The 23,710-nt window shown below is 39.4% G+C and overlaps 1 protein-coding gene across 2 annotated transcripts in view; it reads left to right on the top strand.

Annotated features, from left to right (window-relative positions):
* The first annotated feature begins 470 nt into the window (after positions 1-470).
* Positions 471-23,710, top strand: part of samd12 (sterile alpha motif domain containing 12) — a 151,216-nt gene continuing 127,976 nt past the window's right edge. Inside the window, exon 1 of one of the 2 annotated variants that reach the window (XM_036145356.1) lies at positions 471-734. In XM_036145356.1, coding sequence (XP_036001249.1) covers positions 722-734 — 13 coding nt within the window. In that variant the 5' untranslated portion in view covers positions 471-721. Of the gene's footprint in view, positions 735-766; positions 1,390-23,710 lie in introns of those variants that run through there. The other variant, XM_021320427.2, reaches the window with a different exon arrangement.

The following is a 23,710-nucleotide window of genomic DNA, read 5'->3' as shown; positions in this document are numbered from 1 at the left end:
CTTCAACACATTTTAAAATCAATAAATATCATATACACAATGGCACAACTTTTAAACTCATGGGAAATGTAAACAGCTTCTCAGAGCTAGTTTTATTGCAAACTTGTGTGTTTACAGGAAAAGAATAATTTTTACTTTCAGCTGAAATTTCTTTTATGCTATTAGAACATATTCAATGACTGATTAAATGGAAAACAAACTGTCAGGACGGCCTATAAATTGTTTATTACAAGAGTTAAAGAAATTTTTTTTGTCTGAGGAGTCATATTTGATTATAATATTAATGTTGTTAATGGTGTCTTTCAATGTTAGAATTTTAAAAATATATTAAAAAATAATATATATATATATATATATATATATATATATATATATATATATATATATATATATATATATATATATATATATATATATATATATATATATTATGGCTTTTGGTTTTGTTATCCCAACATTATCTGTGGCCAAAGTTTATACAACTTTCTGTAGGAGATTATGAAGGTTCTTCGCAATCTGCTTCCTCCCTGGACGTTCCAGAAAGCGCTGAGCCTACAATTCCCAGGATGCTTTGAGAGGCAGCAGCTGTGCGCTCGGGCTTGCCCGCAGGAAAACTGATGATAGCACGCCGAACAAGGTACAATGAAAGAGCACTGAGTTGTTTTTCTCTACATATCGCCTGCTCTGTTGCAAACGATGTCACACTCCACGGAGTAGCACGATGGCTGTCGAAGGTAAGCCCGTTTTATCCCTGCTGCCATGTGAGCGGTGTCTGTTTTTCTTCTTCTTCTTTTTTTCAGGGATGATTAGTTATAGTTGGAGGTCTACGGCAGTCAGCCTAGACTCCGACGGCTCAGCTGTGATTGGATGATGTGACAGTACGTGCTGACATTCCTGTGTAGAAGTGAAATGGCACAGCGCTGGTATTCTCTATATGATCTCATAGCGCGGTGAACGCGCAGCCTCTGTATTTACATCGTGCGGCTCTGGCTGGGGAACAGGTCTTTGCATAACAACCTCCGGCTTTACCTGCTACGCGTGTTTTCCAGAGAAAGAACATCTGAGACAGAAGGTGTTTTTTTTTTTTTTTTACCTCCCTCATTGTTGATGTTATATCCACTGGCGTCTTGTGTTGGGATTCAACAGAGAGAAAGAGAGAGAGAGAGAGCGCCCTGTGCGCTCAGGCTGATCATCGAGCCCATTCTGTCTGAGGCTCCTCATCCGAGGCAGCAGGTGTTCTGACATGTAGACCGAAGCAGTCTCTTGATTGGCACCTTAGCTCATCTGTGTCGGGTTGGAGGTGCAGAGAAGTCAGCGTGTCTGTCGGGATGCTCGGTCAGTCTCCTCACCTTATTGGAGGCATCTTGTGGATCCAGAATCCAATGAGAGGTACGTTGGGTGATTCATGCTTGTGCTTTGCGCGTTTCTCCGTGCAGACATGACCGTAAAGGCTTGGCGCGCCTGCATCCAAAATCAGGCTGTTTTTATCTCCGGCGACCTTTACACGCATGAGGCGTTGCGCAATAATTAATCTGCCCGTGAGAAAGTTTTTGGTTATTAGACTGGGATTTATATTGGTTATAGTGAAACTGAGAGCTGCAATGTCATTCAGCATGTTAGAAAACCCCCCAAAAAAACGATTTAGACTTCACAAGTTGTTAGACTAACATCAGAAAACTCCAACTGGACAAGCTACCACTATATATATATATATATATATATATATATATATATATATATATATATATGTATATATATATATATATGTATATATATATTACACATAGCTTTATTTCTGATTAAATACGGTTGGTTAACTTGATGTATAGCATAATTGTGAGGTGGAAGGTGAATGGGGTGTCAGGCATTGTTGAGTCAACACTTTGAAGGAGCACCATTGGCTGCATTTACTGCTCAGTCTTTTTGGGATATGTCTCCATCAGCTATGTGGCTGTTGAGAGAGGAGTTTTCAAAAACTGTGTCAAATCTTCTTAACAAAATAGCTCTGGGTTCAGTTAGATTTAATGAATACCATCTGTGGACAGTAACTTTTTAAGCATTTCACAGATTCCCAAAAGGATTGAGTTCTGACTTTGACTGGGCCATTCTGACACATAAATATGCTTTGATCTAACCCTGATATTGTAGCTCTTGCTGGACGTTTAGGGTTGTTGTCTTACTGGAAGGCGAACTTCCAACCTAGACTCAAAGCGTTTTCCAGCTGCGGAGATGTGTTTTTGTTTTCCAAGGGCCACCCTGTATATACCTACCTCTTTCCTCCCATAAGTTTTGACCAGCTTCCCTGGTCCTGGTTTAGTTAAGCATTGTCTCAGTACCTTGCTTCCACCAGCATGTTTCATGGTAGGGATGATGTGTTTAGAAAAGGCTTGCACAATCTAAAGAGAATGTGTTGTCAACACAATATCAGTGTGCACAACATTAACATTGCAAAGGGCTGTTGGAAATGCATTATTTGCTGTCAATTATATAAAACTGAATGAAACTAAAATGAGAATCCAGTGAAATGTGTTGAGCTGAATTGGACTGCAGTTTATCTTTTGCTGCTTGGCTGTAGAAGAGTAATGTTTATGTAAATGTAATTAAATGTATGAATCGGTGAAAATAACTCCAAACATTATCTTGGTACTTATTTTTTAGAATGCTTTTTTTTTTTTTAAATAGATCTCGGAGAAACTGAAAACAACTGAGAAGCTTATAAAAACCCAACACCACATTTTATGGCTGTTTTTCACCGCTCCACTTATGCAAACACAAAGAATGAAATACAGCAACAATTACATTTTTCTGTGAACAGTTTGTGCAGCTGGTCATCTCTGTGATTCACCAACTTGTCTTTGTGAGAGATGATTCATGAGTAACAAACTCACATTTACATAACTTGCATTCGTTGTTGATCTTTCTATTCTTTTTTTTTTTTTACAAAGATACCTAGTCACGTATTTTGATAATAAAAAACACACAAAAACATATATTGATTTTCAAATGAAACAATATAGGCCAAGTTTTTGTCCTGATAGTGTTTACTTAGTCCTTTTTGAGCCTGAAAATAATTTTGCACGGGGGTCGATCAGCAGAAAAACGTGACATCTGCCGACAGTACTCTCAGATAGCAAGATGGCGACCATTGGCGTAACCATCAGAACAACCGTCCTGCAATGCCTCGCAGTAAAGTGACAGCTTGGTATGGCCGAAAACCAACCCGATCTAAAGGTTTGGGGTTACTTAACCTCTTTATTTTTGCTCCTCCGTTGGGCGTTGCTGATTCGCTTTACTCATTGAGCACATGCGCAATATCGCAATCCGAATCCCCTGGTCTTGTTATGGTTAATATACATACACAATACTTTATTTACTAACAAATCAAAAATGATGAAACACAGAAATAAATTATAGTCAGCCATCAGGGTGCAATACTTTGATTGGAAAACCTTTGTATGAGACCAGAGTGAGCTGTTGGCGCAGAAATTTGTAAAGTCCTTGTACATGACCAGTAGCCTCGTGAGACCATCCTGATCTCGCGAGCTTTCAAGGTTTCACTCGCAGATCAGTCTGGCTACTCTCCGTTAAAGAAAATTTGGAGCCGTTCACCAAACGAACGTCCAATCAGCGTTGGCTTTGAGGCGGGTTGAGGTGTGACGCAACGAGAAGCGCGACGGTTCAGTCTAAAGAACATGGCGGCTTCAGCCGATGAAACTAGCGTTAGCGTGGCTATCGAGCAAGTTTTATCGGAATTACAGAGCATTTCTTTGCTGAGCTAACAAGCCTTTACCTGCAGCAGCAAGAGTAGCTTAGCTTGTGGTTGTGTTACGAGCAACGACGAAGCATGTTGACGAGTACGTCATATGCTTCGTTGATTTGATTGGTTTATTTGGCCCGTCTATCACCAACATAGGCCAATCAGCTAACCAGTATTTTCGCCCCTTCCCAAAATTATTTCAACGGAAGGTTTCCAGATGGATATGCGAAGCAAATCTATCTGGCGGCGTCAGGTTACATGACCAGGCCCCTTTAAGTATAAATTAAGATTTGTTAGAGCAACTCATATCTCTTACAGTCTAATTACAGCACTACTTGAAGGTGCTTTGTTGGCTAAAGATACATTTCAGCTTCAAAATAAAAGCGGATTTTTTAGGTCTGTGCACAGAATCAACACTTTGTGCTCTTTTGATTTATACATTTCATGCAGGCCAATTAAGGACATCTAAAATGAATAGGCTTGTTTAGTTATTTACTTTAAGTTTTGTCTCTCTTTTCTCTTTTTAAGCATTTATTAATAGAGCTGTTAAAGTCTCGTCTGTTTATTTTTACCGCCTTTTTAAAAAACCTCCAGATTAACTTGTTGATCTTTTAAAAGCTTCTAGAAACAGAAACATTTTTATCGGCACAGTAGGAAAAGCTCATATTTATGAGTGACCGTGAAATAGCTAATGGTATATTTAACTTGACTGTTTCATTGAGCACAGTGGACAAAATACTTGTGCTTTTTCCTCAGATTTGTTTTTTTTTTCTTACCCGAAGAACAATATCCTTTGGGTGAAACAAAGCGGTACAGGAACATTACTATTTTAAGAAGTGATGTTTAAGGAAAAAAAAAAAAACATGCACCCCTATGCTGCATCACTGTTTTCTATTCTTGTGCTGCAGTAATGACCCGTCCAAAGCAGAATATGGGCCATCTACTAAATCTTTTAGAACCTGTGAGAGGATAAAAACCTCTGTGAGGAAGCAGAGGTCTGTAAAGATCTGCTCCCTGTGTGGGCCTTACCTTGGAAGACACTTTTATTGTGTTCAATGTATTCAGCAAATCCAGGCAATGAAAGACAGAAAATGTGTGCGCTGCTGCTGCTCTTCTCTGTTTGTACCTCCAGTCAGCAGAATATCTGAATTACACTCCGGGGGTGGGGGGGTTTAAATGATGTGAAAGTTGATAATGTCTGCTGCTCTATAGAACAGTCACTTTATGTGAAGCTGCTCTCTAGTGCAGGAGTTGATTTGTGAAAGGGACGTATAATCAAAATCAGGTGTACTGATCACGTCCATTAAATCAAGCACCTATAGGCTGCAGACTGTTTCTACAAACATTTGGAAAAAAATGAGTCGCTCTCAGGAGCTCAGTCAACTCCAGCATGATTCCTTCCCGTTAATGGGGAGTTTTTCTTTCCACTGTCGCTTCATGCTTGCTCAGTATGAGGGATTGCTGCAAAGCCATGGACAATGCAGACGACTCTCCCTGTAGCTCTACACTTCTCCAGGAGTGAATGCTGCTTGTCGGGATTTTGAAGCAATCAACTGGTTCCCTTTATATAGGAAATGTTTAACCAATCTGTATAATATGATTGAATTTGACTTTGTAAAGTGCCTCGAGATGACATGTAAACAAAATTGAATTGAATTGAATTCTGCGATCGGATGCCATCTGTGCAACAAGTCCAGTCACAAAGTTTTCTCCCTCCTAGATATTCCCCAGTCAGTTGTTGGCGGTATTATAACAAAGTGGAGGCAATTGGAAACGACAGCAACTCAGACACCTAAACTGACGGTGCGGGGGCAGCGGATGCTGAGGAGCATAGTGCGCAGAGGTCACAACTTTCCCCTGCTGCAGACCTCCAAACTTCATGTTGCTTTCAGATTAGCTTAAGAATGGTAAATGGCTTGTACGTGCGCAGCACTTTATCGAGTCCGACGACCCCAAAGCACTTTACACTACAGTCAGTCATTCACCCTCTGATGGTGGTGAGCCATGTTTGTAGCCACAGCTGCCCTGGGGCAGACTGGCAGAGGTGGGAACAGAGTTTAGAGAGCTTCATGGATGGAGTTTCAGTGGCAGAGCAGCTGCATCCAAGCCGTACATCTCCAGGTGGAAAGCGTCGGATGCAGTGGTGTGAAGCAACCACCACCGGACCCTAGAGCGGTGGAGGTGCGTACTCTGGAGTGACGAATCAAGCTTCTCCATCTGGCAATCTGATGGATGAGTCTAGGTTTAGTGGTTTCCAGGAGAACGGTACTTATCTGACTGTATTGTGCCAAGGACAAAGTTTGGTGGAGTGGGGTTCTGATGTGGGGTTGTTTTTCAGGAGCTGGGCTTGGCCTCTTCGTTCCAACGAAAGGAACTGAATGCTTCTGCGTAACGAGATGTTGGACAATCCCATGTTGCCAACTTTGATGAACAGTTTGGAGCCAACCCCTTCCTCTTTGAATATGGCTGTGCACCAGAGCACAAAGCATCGTCCATAAAGACATGGATGAGTTTGGTGTGTGAGTCCTGACTTAATCCTGCCAGAACACTTTTGGGGTTGAATCAGAGCAGCGACTGAGAGCCAAGCCTTCTCGTCCAACATCAGTGTCTGACCTCACTAATGCATTTCTGGATGCACCTTTTCCTCCTTTTGGCACCTTCTTTTGATTATAACAGCCAATGTGACATGTGAATTTCTCCATTGTGAGATCAATAAAGTCTATCTTACTTTATTATAGATCAAGTGGAATATTAAAGAAATGAAAAGATCCTCTGAAAGTACTCAGGTACTGGGGAGGAAATGAGTGAAACATGTAACCCTAATGAAGGTTCACTCGGTGTATTGGAACTGTGTTTTACTTGTAGATTAGTTTCTCTGATGCACTTGTTTGTATTTTGCTTCTGTAGACCTGAAAACATTGTTATATAATTTGACCTCAAGTTTTGTGCACAGATGGAAGAGCTTTCTAAAATAGCCGACATGGACAAAGTCGTAACCTAGTGACTGAAGTTAATTTTAGCTGTGCCGGACTGACTTTGAGCATAATAAAAATCTGGCCATCAGAGAGGTTCAGATGGGTCCTGCTTGTGGATTTTTGTTTGATGCTGCAGCTCTGTGGGGGGGCAAAGATGCAGAAAAGACCAACGTTGCAGCAGACAGTGAGCTGCTGTGAGAGTTCACACTTTGGGGACAGTATTTCACAGTTTACCGCTAAAAAAACTGGTTTTAACTGAGCGATACGACAGTTTATGTGAAGAGGTCACAGAGGTGTTGGCAGGAGAGAGAGGGAATGAGCAAGGGAGTCTTCATTTATGCAAATGTGTTATGGATGCCAAGGAAGGACTGCCAACCCAGATTATTGAATTTACTTCAAGAAATATAAGATGAGCTTAAATAACTTACTAATAAGACAAATGGCATACCTGGTAATTTAATTTTTTGATGACTCAGACATTTATTTCTTGCTTTTGCTTTTTCTGCAAACATTGAGCTCCTATAAATGCTGTTTCTAGATATCTGTACTGATTCCTTGCTACTATTTGGCTTTAGTGAGTCTTTAGAAAGTATCAAATTAGAAATAATATGATACATGTATTTTCAAAACTGTTTTTAGCTGCTTCAATCTGAAAAGCGGGGTGTATATTTTTATCCGTCCCTCTAACAACTCTAAATAAAATGCAGTTCAGGCAGCTCCTTTAACAAGTCGCCAAATTAGCAGTTCGGGTCCTCATGTGTGAAGGGCTGTGCATTAGCATTAGCAAATAAACAGGATCCCAAACACCAAGAAGCAGCAGACCGATCTGGGAGAAAGTTGTGGAGAAGTTTAAAGCAAGGTTAGATTGTAAAACAAATCACAGAAGCCTCCTAGAAGCTTCACGGTAGGAGCTGCACAGATCCACGGCTCAGGAGCTGTTGACAGGAAAGCTGTTAAATGTTGTAGAAAAATAAGTCATGGTTATGGTTAAGCACTGTTTTATGGTAGGAAATTAATCTGTGAGTTTATTATAATATCTTGTAAAAGGGAGAACAACGCTTCCTAGAGCATCTGAAATGTTTTCTATACTTTTCACAGTATAGAAATGCCAGAGAAATGAGAAAATTTGAAACCCACAGTAAGATCTAGCTACTGGAAGGTCAAGTTATCATGGGAACCGATGGTTGTTTGTCTTTTCTGCTGCAGGAGCATTCCAGCTGGCAACCTTAAGACTGGGAACGGAGAACTTGTCCTTCATAAGCATAAATGAAATACACAACATAACCATAAACTCAAGACAGTCATAAAGTTCATAAACTAAAGTTCAAACCGCCATGAAACATTAACATGTAATATAATCTTCTGCTGAAATGCACACTCAACAAATCTGTCATCTATGGAATGGTGACAAGAAGAGAGCCGATTTTAAAAAGAAACTCAGACATGTGGAAGGAGGTGCTCTGCTCAGACAAGTCCAAAGCTGAACGTTGTGACCTAGAAACAAAATGTTACCTGTAGAGAATAACTAACATCACCCTGAATGCACCCTCAGCCTGACACACAGTGGTGGCAGCATTTTGCTGTGGGCATGCTGAGGGAAATACAGCAAGTTCTCAAGACATCAGCTAGTAAGTTAAAGGTATATAGCCATGTAATATGCTTATAAAAAAACGTTTAATCATGATAAAATAAGGATTTACACACCAAGCCTCCATCTTGATGGTGTTTTGATCCTTTTAGAGCCAAAAAAGTGCCAAAAAAATCCCCTTTTAGGCGCGATTAACACATTTTACAAAAAAATGTAAAACAAATTCTCTAAAAAAATAAAATAAATAACTCTTCTCTCATTTTTAGGTGTTTAGCAAATAGGAATAATTTGGGTAATTTGAGCTAAAACTGGAGAAGTTCAGCCGGATTTAATGTCAGACATTAGGGGGAAAAAAGTTATCTTTCTATATAATGTATTTTAATAACTGGTTTCAGCAGTAAATTCTGTGGCTTTTATTCCTGTGGCGTCACTTCAAATCCTTAATAAACCTGAAGTGGTGGTTGGTTCAATTATAGCTCTGGGAAATAAATTAAACATGTAGGTGTTGATTAAATAATCCAGATTATTACTTTTGTTTATAGATAGGTTTTAGGACTTCACTCACATCCTTGAACACTCACACAATTTTTTTTGTTTGTTTTTTTAATAAATTTGACTCAATCCTTATAAAGTCACCATGACTATTGTCTTTTTTGAATAGAAAATACTTGGAGAGTGGGTCATTACAAGCCAAATCTCTAACTGTTGTATGAAGACACGCGTGTGTGCACTGATCAGAGGCAGAATCTGGACGTCATTTCCTGTCCCAGCATTTTTTACGCCCGTGGCTGAAGTTGTTCCCTTCACTTTGTCAGTCTTGCCTCTGCGCATCAAGCCTCCCTGAGATGTCCTGGCCTGCTCCGCCAGCATGTGCACCCATTCAGAAAAATCGTCTCCAATCGTCTTTGAGGTTATGGGATCGATTTAATCAAATAAACGTGTCTTTTGAGCCACTGATGAAAGATCACGCCTTGCTTCGGACAGTCGAGAGATGCATTGACAGCAGAACATCTTTTTGATGTAATTCAGGAGAAATGGGTCTAAGACGACAGGAGACGTGTCATTGGAGGGCGATGTTGTGTAATCATTCTCCTTCAGGGGGACCTACAGCCGTTTGTGAAATACTCCACTGATGTGCTGCTGCCTGGTGTTCAGAAAGAGAGTGAAGCAGAAAATCAGTGTGCAAAAATCTGTTCATCTTTAAGGCTTGCTGTTATGCAGAAATCAACCCACCCACCCCATTGCTTGCATGCAAGAGTTTGTAACCTGAATGACTCTCGTCACACAAACATGAGCTGTTGGCTCGTTACAATCAAACTGGATCTGTCTCTGGCCCCGAGGCTTCTGCTGCCTCAGCTTGCGTCATCTTCTCTGACTGTTTGCTCACTCGGAAGAAATCCATGAGAAGGAAATAAAGCAACAGGGTCTGCGCTGAGCTGCACCACACTCTTAAGGATGATCTTGTTACCAGTTTCTGTTTAAGAGTCATACACGATAGCAGCAGTAACTTGAAGTGTTTGTGTGTTGAGCTGTTTTAAGGTTCAAACCACAACATTTAAATAAAGTAGAGGTCTTGACCTATATAGCCACGATATATGCTTATAAAAAAAGACCAAAAAAAATAAGGTTATATACACCAAGCGTCCATCCTGATAGTGTTTTGATGGTCCTTTTTTAAGGCAAAATATAGCCCCACACCAGGCGCGATGAACAGATATATCATATTTTTGTATCATAAGGCGCACCGGATTATAAGGCGCGCTAAATATTCTAATAGTGTGTAATATCACTCTGCCCCTTCACGTACACCACCCTCCTTAGAGGGAGAGCTATCCGCCTCTGTCGGAAGGACAGAGTAGTTGGATTACTCTGCCCCGTTTCTAACATAAGGCCAAAATAAACGTAACTTTTATATTGACTTATCTTACAAGGTTTATTGTTGCTAGCACGTACTCTGGGCATGGGCTGCCTAAAGGCTCCCACATTCTCGGGCGTACTGTGCGCATACTGTGAGCTTGGTGGACTCCGCGCTGACTCTCTGCGGATGTTTTACCCTTCATAGTCGAGCGTACTGTTGCCTACATTTCCTGTCGCAAATTCCTACAATTCCCAGACTTTCTGCCAGTGGGACGAAGCGTCAGAACGGATGGTAAAATGTGTGATTAGCTAGCTGAGCATCTAGAGCCGTTTCTTTTACAGCAGACTCCCACCTGTCAGTGAGAACAGAGAGGGACTGTGATGCTGCGTCCTTGGAGACCGCCTGCTTGGAGCAGCTCAGTGTATCAAGCTCAGTGTCACATGTAAAACAGTTTGATCTAAAGACTTCTTACCAATGAGAAGTTTGTAGTGTGAAACCACGTACCTGAATGCACAGAGTCCACCTTGAGTACGCGCAGAACTCCTCGAAGTGAGCTACACTATGTGGGGGTCTTTACATGAATGCACTTCTAGTTTCGACATTACAGACATCATAATGCCTGTTTGCTTAATTAATAAATCACTTGTAATTAATGCCAAATCGAGTCTGACCCATTGCAATACCTTGAAGTAAAGCTGTAGCTCGGCGTGATCGAAGACCAACTGTTAATAATTAAATACACCGATCTACAGCAACTTTAAGAGCATTAGGTATTATCAGAAAATGTACAACTTTTTCGGTCACATCTGAGCAATCGGCTGGTTTAGCGTCCACTTCAGTGAACACCAACGTTCAGACTGTATTCCCAGCGACATTCCAGTCTTTTCTGTAAACATGGCAACGTACATTAAGGCCAAAAATCTTGTAGGTTTTATTTTTAAGCTCTCCCAGAAGTTGTGTCGTTCCTTCAATTGCAGCTTTGCGAACCTAAGTCATGTTGTGATATTAATTTTGAAGAGAAGATGCCTTCTCCTGAAAAGACTTCCAAACTTTATCTTTCTAATAACTCATGTCTACAGAGTCTGAGATTGAGCTTTTTTTTGTTTTGTTTTGTTATTTTGCAGCTTCTTCGCAATACTTACTGCTGTAAACACTTTTGACCTTCATTCACCTTTAAACATGGTTACCTTAAAACTGTTGAGGGGTGTTCCATCTCTGCTCTCAAAGCATGTTTTTCTTTGCATGTTTCACTGTTCAAAGGTTTTCCTAATTACCTTTCAACATGTCTATGATGTAAGAGAGGTTTTCCTCTCATTTAGTCATCATACACAGCTGACTCTGTTGGAGAGCAAAAGCATTATCTAATCCTACAGATGAACAGGGATGACTCAAACCATCACCCTCCTTCTTCATTCATCCATTTTTTTCATGTTTTTAGTTTATATTCAAACATTTGGATTTTATTCTCATTTCTTTTATTATATTTTATATCGTTCTTGACAATGAGGTGCCAGTTACGATTTGAGACCTGCAGTATTTACTGACTTGTGGACGATTAAAGGTATTTGACTTAAAGTAAAACGACAAGAGACAATGAGCCCAATAAAGACTAAACCTGGTTGCATAACTTCAATAACAAATGCATTTAATAACATTATCATGTAAAGTCAAGGCATTTTAAATTGTTTTCAGTTCATCTCCGTCTTGCACCTTTTTTTATCTTCCTTTTTCCCACTCGGACAGTTTTACTGAAAGTAAGAAGCCTTGTGTATAGGAATAATATAATATAGTAACATATTTAAGTTGTCTTTATTTTCCTCTTCCGTATACATGACCAGAGTGAGTATTCAATATTCAGAAATGTTGAAGGGTTTTATTTTCACGTTATATGAAAAGGTACAGCAACATCTGACCTCTCTGCTGTATATTAATGTAATTTTCAAATAGCTGATGGCGTGGGCCCTTGTCTGAAGAGGGCAGAACAAGATCTACTGCATTCTGTTGCTTTAATGACCTTTGTGTAATATATAAGGGGCAGGGAAATGAAAGTCGTGGGAGAGGCCAGATTTTTGCTGAATGCTCAGTCTGGTTGGTATTTTATTTCACCCTTGGAAAGCACATCCCCTCTCCTATCTCAAACGAGGACTTTTGTGCTTTTTTACCCCCTGAATATTTGGCTCCCTGTTGTGCCAAGAGCAGAAAGTTGGCGGCGTGTCAGCTCCGTCCCCTGATGACCGTGCAGCTCACTGCCTCCCGTTCTGCTGACTGATTGAAGCTGCAGATATGACACAGTTTGTGTGTCACTGATTACACATCGGGTACAGATGGATGGAGCCAGTGTCAGGTGAAGGCGGCCATTATGGGGCCTGTTTTGGCACTGCTGAGAATTCGATTCATCTGACATCTGCTCACGGGGAGATGGATGGAAACTTCAGGTCCATGAAGATGGTGATGACGCAAAAATAGGGAAACGCTGCTCTTGGCGGATGTTCAGTCAGTTCTGTCATCAAATAGAGGAAATAAATATGGAATCAGTCAATGTTGAGGCAATGGCTGCCACCTGTCAATCTGGGGAAGGCCGTAAGGCTATTTCAAAGCAAAGTCCGAAGTGTGATTCCAAAGTAGGAAAGTTTACTCACAAGTGCCAAACATTTAAGACGTTTACTAGCCTTCCTAGCAAATAAACCTGCAGGACTGCAGAAGCTCAAGAGCTTCATGTTAAATGTTAAAGTTCACAACAGGACAAATTAGAGAAAGACTAAGCAAGCATGACTTATTTGAACGGGTTGAGGAAGAAATTCTGTTTAAACGCTGTTTACAAACGCAACTCGTTTATGCCTATTTTCATCCAAATTAAGTAAAATACTTCTAAAATCACGTTGTGTGGAGAAATAAAACCAAAATACAGATATTCGACTAAAATGCATTGCACCTATGGCTGGACGATATAGAAAAAAAAGCATATTGATGAAATAGAAATCATATTGGATTGATATTCATAATTATCAACAAATTCAAAACATTTATTGTTAAGTGCAGCCCTGGCCATTTTATACTGTTGCTTACTGACCTATTTTATACAGAAACTTACAAACACTGAATTCAAACTCAACCCTTTATTCAACCAACTTTTTACCAAAACTGCAAGTTTTTAAAAAATAAAAAAGAAGGCATGCTTTCTGAACTCTTTGAAGGGGGCGGAGCTTAGTTCCTGGGTCTGTGTTTGTGATTGGTTGGGAGGATGTAGTGACTGTAATATTAACCTACATGGCTAAAGTGCATAAGGAGGGAAAACTTTGATTCTATTGAACTTTTTATTGACCCTTTTTTTAACATCAATATACGTCTATCGATCAATATATTATCGTTATTGTCCAGCCCTAATTGCATCATGTTTGGTTGGGGAAAATTTGCAAATCAACATCAATTAACTTCACACCAACTGTCAAACATGGTGGTGGAAGAATGGTGATCTGGGCTTGTTTTACAGCTACAGGACCTGGGGATCTTTTTAGTCATTAAGTTCCCCCTGAGCTCCTTTTTATATACAATATTATCATTTGGTTTATGATCTCAAACACATATTTAAACAAAAGTGCTGAAAAAGAAAATAAGTAATGTGTTAAAAGGACTCAATTTGACTTGTATTGGACAATCTCTCAATTAAATAATCAGATTAACGTGTGTTTTTTTTACTTGAAGTCTCCTGTCTATATCTACAGCAACAGCTTTGCGTACGCTTTCTTGAATTCAAACACTTGTACACATTAAAAATCCCTACCATTCTGTTAGTTAGGTAATTTAATTTCTATATGTGGGAGCACATTCTGGGATGTTTTCTTTATAGATGTGTGATTCAGCCAGAGATTGGAACCAGACAGTTTTTCGTTGGCTCGCTCTGATTTATGATCAGCAGATCAAGTACTGAAAAATCTGATTATTTAATTTTCCCTCTTAATTGAATTCATTAAAACAAAGTATTTGCATAATTTTTCATACTTGAACCTGATTGTTTCTCTTTTTTGTGTTTTTATTGTGCTTTTGACAAGAAATGTAATTTGGTCCTAATCTAAACTGACATTTTGGGTTTTTGAAAACTCGACATTGGTATCTGCTAAGAAAATCCTGATCAGTCTTTTTTCTTTCCATAACTTTCTTGTTCCTAAACACCCTTGTCCAGAGCTCAGTCATCAGGATGTCTTCAGCACAAACATGAACGGTTTAGTTTGTTCTAACAAGTTAATGGTGTCTTCATCAGGACTGTTGAGAGAAAATAACTTAAAACTGTGCTTATAAGTGTCCTTTTTGACCTGAAGATTATTTCCTGCATTCTTTTAAAATATATCTTTGATCCTTAAACAGTTTGAAAATAGATGAGCGCCTCGATGTGAAATGATCACCAACTTGCGACTCCTTTGTGAGAACATATCAGCATCTTTAAAATTGGACTTTATTTCCCCTGTACTTTTTTCCTCCCCAGCTGTAAATTTACTACAATTCAAGGTTGGATTTTTATAAACATATTTTAGGATGAGATTAAGGTGCTGCCATAAAAAAATCTATTTCTATTTATCATCCCAGGGCATGTTTCCATATGTGCAGAGAACCAAGTCTGTATTAATTTTCCATGAAGCTGCATTTTTTTTCATAGTAAGCATAACTGAATAACAGAACATGTTGCAGTTCAAATGCAGCATTCAAAAAACATGCTCTGCTGTTGCCATTTGCTTCTTGATCTTTTTCATTTCTGTGTCCCATTTATCCAACATTTAGTTACTTTAACTATGTATGCATGGTGTGAAGTAGTTGATGTAATTTCTTCATAGTTTTATCTGTATTCATCTTGTATGCATCTAGATTGAGATGATGTTTGGTTTTTCACTTTAACAAGTTTCTCTGAAATGACTGAGGAATCCTGCCCTTCAGCTGCTTTATTCAGCTCAATCTGATGATCTGGCAGTAGAGGTCGAAATTCTGGCTCAGGTCGCTCTGTGGCTTGGCTGGATTCCCAGCTTGAATCACTCTTGAACTGAACTGCATAAAAAAATAGGTGAACATGTTATAAAAGTCACTGAGGATGGGAAAGCAAGAAATTTGCTGAACCTTTGGAAAAAAAATTGGAGAAAGTAACAAGGAGCGAGTGATGCACGGAAACATCGGTCACAATGAAAATCTGGAAACTTGTAAGTAACTTCACCTTCCCTGCTCACCTGGGACAGGAAAGCTTCCAGGAAAGAAAAGCTGGGTTTGAGACAGAATGGTAAATACAGAATCCCTTTCTGATGGTAACTCTAAAAAAAAAAAAAAAAGTGACAAAAGTACCTTTGATTTTGTTACGTTTGTTCATCCTAGGATGGAAAAACGGCTTGTAAAATATGCACAGCTCCAGGCTTTTCATTGTCTACAGACTTTTGTGGAATAATTGTATGGCTTTTTTTCTGTTTTATTGCAAATACCTTGAAAGTAAATCCTTCTATTGATTTAAACGACGGCTTTACATTTCAGACCTTAACACAATATCACTATTTAAATGTGACTTATCAAGAATTGTTTTAAAAAAAAAACACTTTTCATATTTTATTTTTAACATCAGTAAAGTGTCTGGGGTCTCTCAAGGATATTTTCAGGGAGGAGACGGTTAAGTTCATGAAAGGTCAGTTCTAGTCACTGTACAAAGCTTTGGTTGATTACATTTTTAACTGAAGAAGAATGCAGTAACTTGTTTTTGTATCCCAGTTTCTGTTTATAGAAATGCATCAATTATTTAGATGCAGATGCATTTAGTTTATAAAGTTTTAGCAACCTTTGAAACATTGGAGGGCAGTTAAATCATAAACTTTACTCTCTGCCTGGATTAGGGGTGGGCGATATGCACTATAAATTTTATCACAATATATTGTGGTACTATTTATGATAATGATAAAAGTCTATTACCAGCTTCTATTTGTAGTCTTTTTAGGTAACTTTGTTGCTGTAACTTCATGTCAATTATAGCCCCGTAAATACAAACACACATTTAACAATGTAACATTTATTCAATTTAATTTTAGTGACATGGTGTCAATTCACCACATATGACATCTCAAGGCACTTTACATATTTTCAAACTAAATTTGAAACATGTTTCATCAGGACAAGTTACATAAAGAAGTGTATTTTTTTTAAATCACTAAATTGTGCACAGTAACAGCTTTTAATTATATTTTTGAACATATTGACGTTCATTGATGCTCTGAAGAAACCAACAGTGTAGAAAATAGCTAAACTAACAATCCTGACAAAGCTGGCAGTTTTTGGGGTTTTCAGACATTACTAGGTGGAATTTATCGTTGTCAAGATAAACCCCAAATTCTTATCATGATAAGAAATTTTTCATGACGATAATGAAACGATACAATGAAGGCCCAGCCCTAGCCTGGATTGGTAACAACTGGGCTGCTCCAATGGATGAAGTTTGTCTCCTTATAAAATAATAATAGCCTTTTCTCAGGTCTGAATTAAGACAATCTATTTTTGTCATCCTTTTCACTGTTTCCCTTTTGAAGCGCTAACAGCTTTATGCCACAGATACATGCTTCACTGCGAGCCAAAAGAACAACAGCTTTCTGCCTTTGCTCTTTAAACTGGGTCATTGCTTTACTTTTCTTCCCAGCTCCTCTTCACTGAAATATTTGCTTGTCTTTCTGTCTTTATATTCAACTTTTTCCTTTTTGTCTAATATCTTTTATATACTTCCCACTCGCTTTTTTTATTCTTTATCCTGCCTCCTGCTGCTTCACAAAGATTGAAAGCAGGGAACATCTGCGCCTACTTGACACAGAACCAACCAATCATAGCCGATCGAGCCCCGGGGTTATAAAACGCCACAGTGTGAAGAAGTTTGAAGAAGGTTAAACTTTTGATAGGATGGATGTCATGGTGAGCCAAAACCACATGGGGAGTCTGGCTTGATGTTTGACTGAGTTCTTTGCTTTACTTTGAAAAATAAACATACTCAATCAGTCCTGTTACATGCATCATTCAGTTTCTTGTTTTCTCACGCCGTACTGAAGTTGCTGCTGAGGCTTTTACGCACAGGTTTATTGCAGATAATGATTGGCGACTTTGCAGACATGTATTTAGTCCTGTTCCTTCAGCAGTTTAGAAATGAGAGCATCGGTAATGATGTGTAATGGTGCAATAAAAAGGAAACGAGTCACTTCAGAGCTGACGCAGAGGTGCATCTGTGGCTGCAGGAAAAACACCAATTGCTGAAGTTCAAAACATTTATTTGTGCCTTATTTGTTTATCCTACTCTGAGCTAGGGATGATCAGTGTTAGGGTTCCTGGCAAAACCTCAGAACACTGGTTATTGGTGTGCTGTCTGTGAATTTATCAGGTGGTGCTGTGTTTTGCACAGCCAGTTGTTCAAAGAACTATTTCCCTGTGCTGGTTGCGCCAAAAAGCATCATATTTGTTCCACATTATTTTGTTGATCTAATATAAAGTGTTTTTCCCCCCATTATTTCCAATGACATTCAAAATGAGGCCCCTTCCACACGGAGATGTGATTAGGCGTATCTGCAAAGGTATTTAGGCTGTTTGTCCACATGGATGAAACTTCTTTGGCGACTGCAAACGATCGTTTTCAAAACTGGGATCCAGAGGGGAACATTTCAAAATGCTGGTTTTGTTCTCCCATGTGTACATGCAAGCTGTGACTTGTCTTAAATGAAGAATCCATAGCTTCGCCTCTCTCTGTAATTGTATGCACCTCTCTCTCACAAATAACAACAAAGATGGTGCCATCTGGTGATGTGTTCGTGCTTAAGCAAATATTGCCTTTGTTGTAGCTATTAGTAGCGTTCTCGGACTCCTCTTTTTCAAAGAGCCCGCTCTTCACCCCTTGTCCCCTGGTAACCGAAGGAAAGATGACTTTGAACATGTGTAGATGTTTGTATCTGATCCTTCGTCATGTTCCAGTTTACTTCACATGAGTTGTCTGCACATGCCTTGTGTTTTTTGCTAGTTTTTTTTGACAGTGTCACAGTGCCACCAATGGGCCTGGCATAGCTACTACAGCGATTTCAGTGGAGCTGCATCCTCTAGTGTGGACGTCACGGCTGGGCGATATGGCTTAAAATCAATATCACAATATATTGAGCAGTTCACCTCGATAACAAAAAATGGACAAGTAAAACCCTTACGCATTGGTTAAGACGTGCACACTTACCGATTGCCAGGTGCAGCTTGCCCCCAAAACACTGCACTTGCATCCATCTATTGAGCTTAGCAGCTTTCACTGTGTGTGCGCCGTCTTCAGTAGTAATAGCATCTCTGATGTCCCATTAAATCAAAGCCTTAAATTTATGTTTTGTCCACACATGATTAACTGGAACTGCAATAAAACATGTGACAAGCTGTAGCATCAACAAGATGTGTCAAAACTTAGAGGAAACATGGTCACATTAGCCTTCAGTAAACTACTCTATATAAAAAAAATCCATCAGCAGGAACAATATATGAATTTATTGAAGACCAAAGCTTTAGGTCTTGAGTCAGATACATCTTTAGAAATAAATAACCCGATATACATTTTAGATGATGCATCGTCAGAACATTATTGTAGCTTTCTTAACCAATTTAATTCCACGTCAGTCCCATATTGAGGCGGATGTTCCGAAACTCCATCCATTATCTACACCTGTTTATCCTTGAAGAGTCACAGGAGGCGCATTACTCCCTGGACAGATCACCAATCTATAACACAGCTGCAGAACTCAATAATCGACACTACAGCATCCCGATCTACATTGGTGAGCAAGTTTAGATGGGATCTAATGACAATGCTGATGTCAACCATGTAATGCTGAGTGATTGGAGCATGTTAGAGCTTCAGAGATTTCAAGTACTGTTGCACCTAAATGTTTTGAACTGTCACTGAACAATAGGTCTATTGGCACATAACTATATTGTTCAGGTATTTGCAATAAACAAATTGTATTACAGTCATTAGTTAAATGAAGCCAATATTTAGGGGATTCTGTCCAAATTCAACAGTAAAATCCCACATTTAATGCCTACCAGAGTCTCAAAATTATTCAGTTCCCTTAACAGAATTCTTTTGGAGCATAGATTTGCAATTCAGGTATGGTCTCAGGCACATCTAAAGCAAACAGTTCAGAGCCTTATTGGTTTCAGCAGGTGTGCTTGAGATAGAATAATAAAACACTTGGACTGCTTCAGGGAACGTGTGCATGTAGAGATATGTGTAAGTTAAGGGAATTGTCCAAGAAGCTAAAAGAATGGATCATTGCCTTGCACAGATGAGGAAAACAGTTACAAACCACTATTAAAGCCTCTCAGTGCTTATTGAGATACAATTGGATGCACTATTTGCAAGTTTAATGTTGAAGGAGTAGTTACAACGCCACCTGTGATCTGGTGGCATAAAGAGAAAATCATCGGTAACTACGACCAGACTGTTGAGAAGGAGATTGGTGGTCAAAAACCCTCGACTGCCTGGAAAAGAGCTACAGTAAGATTTGGTGGCAACAAGCAAAAAAGGCTGTAGTTTCCACAGTATCTGCAAGCTTAATGTTGACGGACTCTGCCTAAACTCAAAGACATACTCAGCATGACCCAAAAATACAAGAAATGTCAGAATCAATTTGTTCACAGCTGTATAAATGAGCCAAATAGGTTTTGGGAAGCTGTTATTAGTAAAGACTGATCATAACTTGAACTCTGATCAGCTTTGTATCAAGAGATGGTTTTGCTGAAAAGAACACCATGCCTACAATGAAGCAGGACGGTAGCTAATGATGTTATGGGGGCTGTTTTCCTTCCTATGGCACTAGAAACCTGCCGCCTGAAGAGGTCTCGATAGATTTATTTTTTTTGGGTACCAGGAAATCCTGGGAGAAAATGTCATGCTGGCAGTGAGGAAGCTGAAGCTTGGGTCACACTGGACCTTCAAACAGGATAATGGCCCCGAGCAAACAGTCTGTATATTCTGGAAGAAGCTAGAGTGGTCGTCTCGTCTGTAAATCTCTGATGGAATATGAACATTAAAATGTTGCTCTACTAAAGTTGCTTATAATGCAGGAGTTGAGTGATTTTGAGACTGCAGAATTAATTGAAATTAACCTTTTCTGATTAATTTAAAGAAACCACTAGTAATGTGTAATATTTTATAAATGTATTCTACTTAATTTAAGATTTTATGGTCAAAATAACATCATGGTAGTTATCAAATTTAGCTAGTTTTGATTTACATGGGATTAAAGGGCAGTCTGTCACAGGATTCAGCCATAGTCATGAGGTGAACAAAATGTGATCTCTAAGACATCTGCTCTCTGGGTGTCTGTGTCTGATTGTGGGTGGTAGGTAGGTGGAGCAAACCATCTGTGGGCGCATAAATGCATCCTTTTTTCATAGATGAATTGAGAATTTATGTTTTTGGTTTAAAAAAAAAAATACAGGGTCAACTAATACAGGGGTGTCCAAAGAGCGGACCGTGGGCCATATGGGTGGCCCTCAATTACAATTCACGAATGGTCTGCATTTGGTTTTGCCAGCTCAGATGATTAATGACGATACACATTTAAAAAATTGCCTCTCAAAAAACATACAAATGAAAATCTCAAAATGGAAAATGTAAGGTGCAAAACATATTTTTTTTTCTTTTTATCCCCCATATTTTTGCATTTAAATTAATCACAAATAGGACCACAAACTTTTTACCAAGAAGCAGACTTGGGTTTCTTCGCATTTATTTTTCTTGGCAAATTGGTAAATTAATATTTTTGAGGAACTGTAGCTTTAGAGAACAAATCACACGAGCGCAGCACTCTAATTCATGTGTTCAATTTGTCTACAATTAACATTTACTGGACGGCTGTTGTTTTGGATCTAAATGGAGTAAAGAAATTGGTCTTTAACGGTTTAAATCTCTAAAAGTGATGGAAAGTTTATCTCAGACCAGAGTCTTGGATTCTTGTAAAATCTTTTTCCCTCTTCCACATTTTATTAAACCTTTTTGAAGCTTTTGGGGGTATTTTTATGTAACTGTCAAGGATCAGAGATTCAGCAGTGACTGGGCTTGGACATTGTGTGTGGGGACGATACCTGTTACTCCTGTTGCACACTGCTATCGTCTAAGTTAACAGAAGTTTAGCTTTAGTGGAGAATTAACTGAAAATGTTCTGGGAACACTCTTGGACCTGAAAACAAAGGTTTGTCCCAAACATTCAGGGTAATTTTAGCCGTACTCCCGCCCAAAAAATGGTATTTGAACTTGTTTCGGTCTTACTTCCTGTGGCGGAAAAGTCCGACAAAAACAGAAATCCAGGTTCTCGGAATTCCGTAACCCTAGAAAACTAAACATCTCTGTCCTCAGTCTGTCCTTAAAACTAGCTACATGAGAGTTCACAAACCTGTAGTCCCATCTGCTAAGTCTAGTTTAGTTTTTGTACCTTTTGTGCTGAAATTTGAACAAAATGTATATTTTCTATTGAACCATTTTGCTCCTCCTATCTCTGAGGCTGTGGATTTGGACCTAAAACAGCGCACTACAGGCACCACATTCACAGTAGAGATTATGATGCAAACTTAGTTTATGCGATAGGTTTATTACTTACTCCTTTCTGCTCCCAACTTCAAATTAAATCCCATTAATTTGCATAATCTTAACCTCCGAGTTAAGTAATTACTTGTGTTGAAGCTGAACTCACTTTCATGCGACAAATGGATGAGTGATGACCCGCTGAATTGTCTGGCCCGTGAGAGTCACCTGTGAACGCCCCAACTCCAAATTGCAGAGGCGGATCATGAATTTTAATGTTGCACAAAAAGCCTTTAACGGCAGGTTGGAGGATGGCTGTGTTGGAAAAAGGGAAAGCTGTCCTACTTTTTTCAGCGTTTTAAAGTAGAGACATTTAAGCCCTGCTAATGTTTTTCAGGAATACTGGGTTGACTTACTGAACGAGGGGCTCTCAATCTGAAAGCATTAATGTTTGCTCTACATACACATAGATGCTCTAAATAAACTATAGACCTCTTTAGCATGTTCCTTGTAAACCATTCTTGTTCTCTTTTTAGTTTTTTAGGTACTGAATAATCTTTTCTCTCTTTTCTCTCACTGACGATCAAAACATCCCAGCTTGATGGTCACATTAAGGACGAATCAGCTGTTATTCCCCTCATGCATGGAAAATCTTGCAAAGTTTATATTTTCTGAGTTTCAGAGCAGATTTTCTGCCTGACTGCCACATGCATATCTGCTGAGTATGCCAACATCTTCAGAGCAGACTGAGGTGAGAATTAGCGCTGCATATATTTGGAGGGGGTTTGGGGGGTTGTGAATTATCTGTTCTCATCACTGTGGGCGTGTGCATGTTTGTGTGTTCGCTTGGATCGGAGAGTTGGAGAGAGGAAACGGATGGAGAAAACTCATCAGTCCAATTCAACACGTTCACACCACAACTGATAATTTCACTGTTTTTCCTTTTCTTTCCCTGGCCAGCTGTGACAGAAACTGGTTCCCAAATCGGCTGCGAGCCACGTTGCACATTTAGGAAGACACACAGTTGTGCAGATGACTAAGTCTTCACTCCTTCGAGACCCTGTCAGTATATCCACCTCTTTTAATCCCAGAGGATTAGCAACAAAACCCGTGTAACTGATGTGCAAAGTTTGTGCAACATCCGTCGTTACTTACTTTAGTGTCTTCTGGATCACTGCTGTTTTTTTTTTTCCCCCACTAAGAGTTCATTTGGTGAGGCAGAGAAAGAGATCACTCTGATCCTCAGCGCCCACACAGAGCTAACTTCACTTTTGATTATGGACCTTCTACTAGTTTCCCTTTGAACCGGCTCCTGCTGTGTAACGCTGGGCCAGGAAATGTCTAGGAGAAATGATGTCTGAGAGCTGCCATTGCCCTAGTTCTGTCCTTTCTTAACTCTGTTCCTGCCTTATCTGCACACGGGAACCATCATTAACTGGATGTAAAGGCTACATATTTAGAGTTCACAGGAAAGGTTTTTCATTTATCTGATTGGCAGAGGTGTAGACTCAAGTCATGGGACTTAAAATAGAGTCAGACCTAAGATGTGATTTGATGACTTCATAAAAGACTTTGGACCTGACTTGAACACGAACTTGGACTATGGAAGCCTGACGTGCGCGCAATCTAGCCCTACATCATTTGCCAGTATTTAAATGTAATTTATTTATATAGCTGACAAGATGTTGCCTAATGGCAATTGATCGTACTTATGAAACAATACAGTCAACTTAAGTTTATTATTCAATTTGATTAGGAAGTTTTCTATCTTAGGAAACCCATTAGATTGTATTGAGTAATTGACTTCCAGAATTCCCTCCTCCTGGATGAGCATGTAGCAACAGTGGACAGTCGGTTCCATTGAGTCGTTGACTTTGCAGTAATCCCTCATACTGAGCATGCATGTAGTGACAGTGGAGAGAAAAACTCCTCTTTAACAGGAGAAAACCTCCAGCAGAACCAAGCTCAGTGTGAAATGACCGACTGG

Source organism: Fundulus heteroclitus, chromosome 13 (assembly GCF_011125445.2).
Source record: "Fundulus heteroclitus isolate FHET01 chromosome 13, MU-UCD_Fhet_4.1, whole genome shotgun sequence".
NCBI classification, from domain to species: domain Eukaryota; kingdom Metazoa; phylum Chordata; class Actinopteri; order Cyprinodontiformes; family Fundulidae; genus Fundulus; species Fundulus heteroclitus.
Note: the sequence above shows the minus strand (reverse complement) of the source record. Positions and strands in the feature narration are given on the sequence as shown.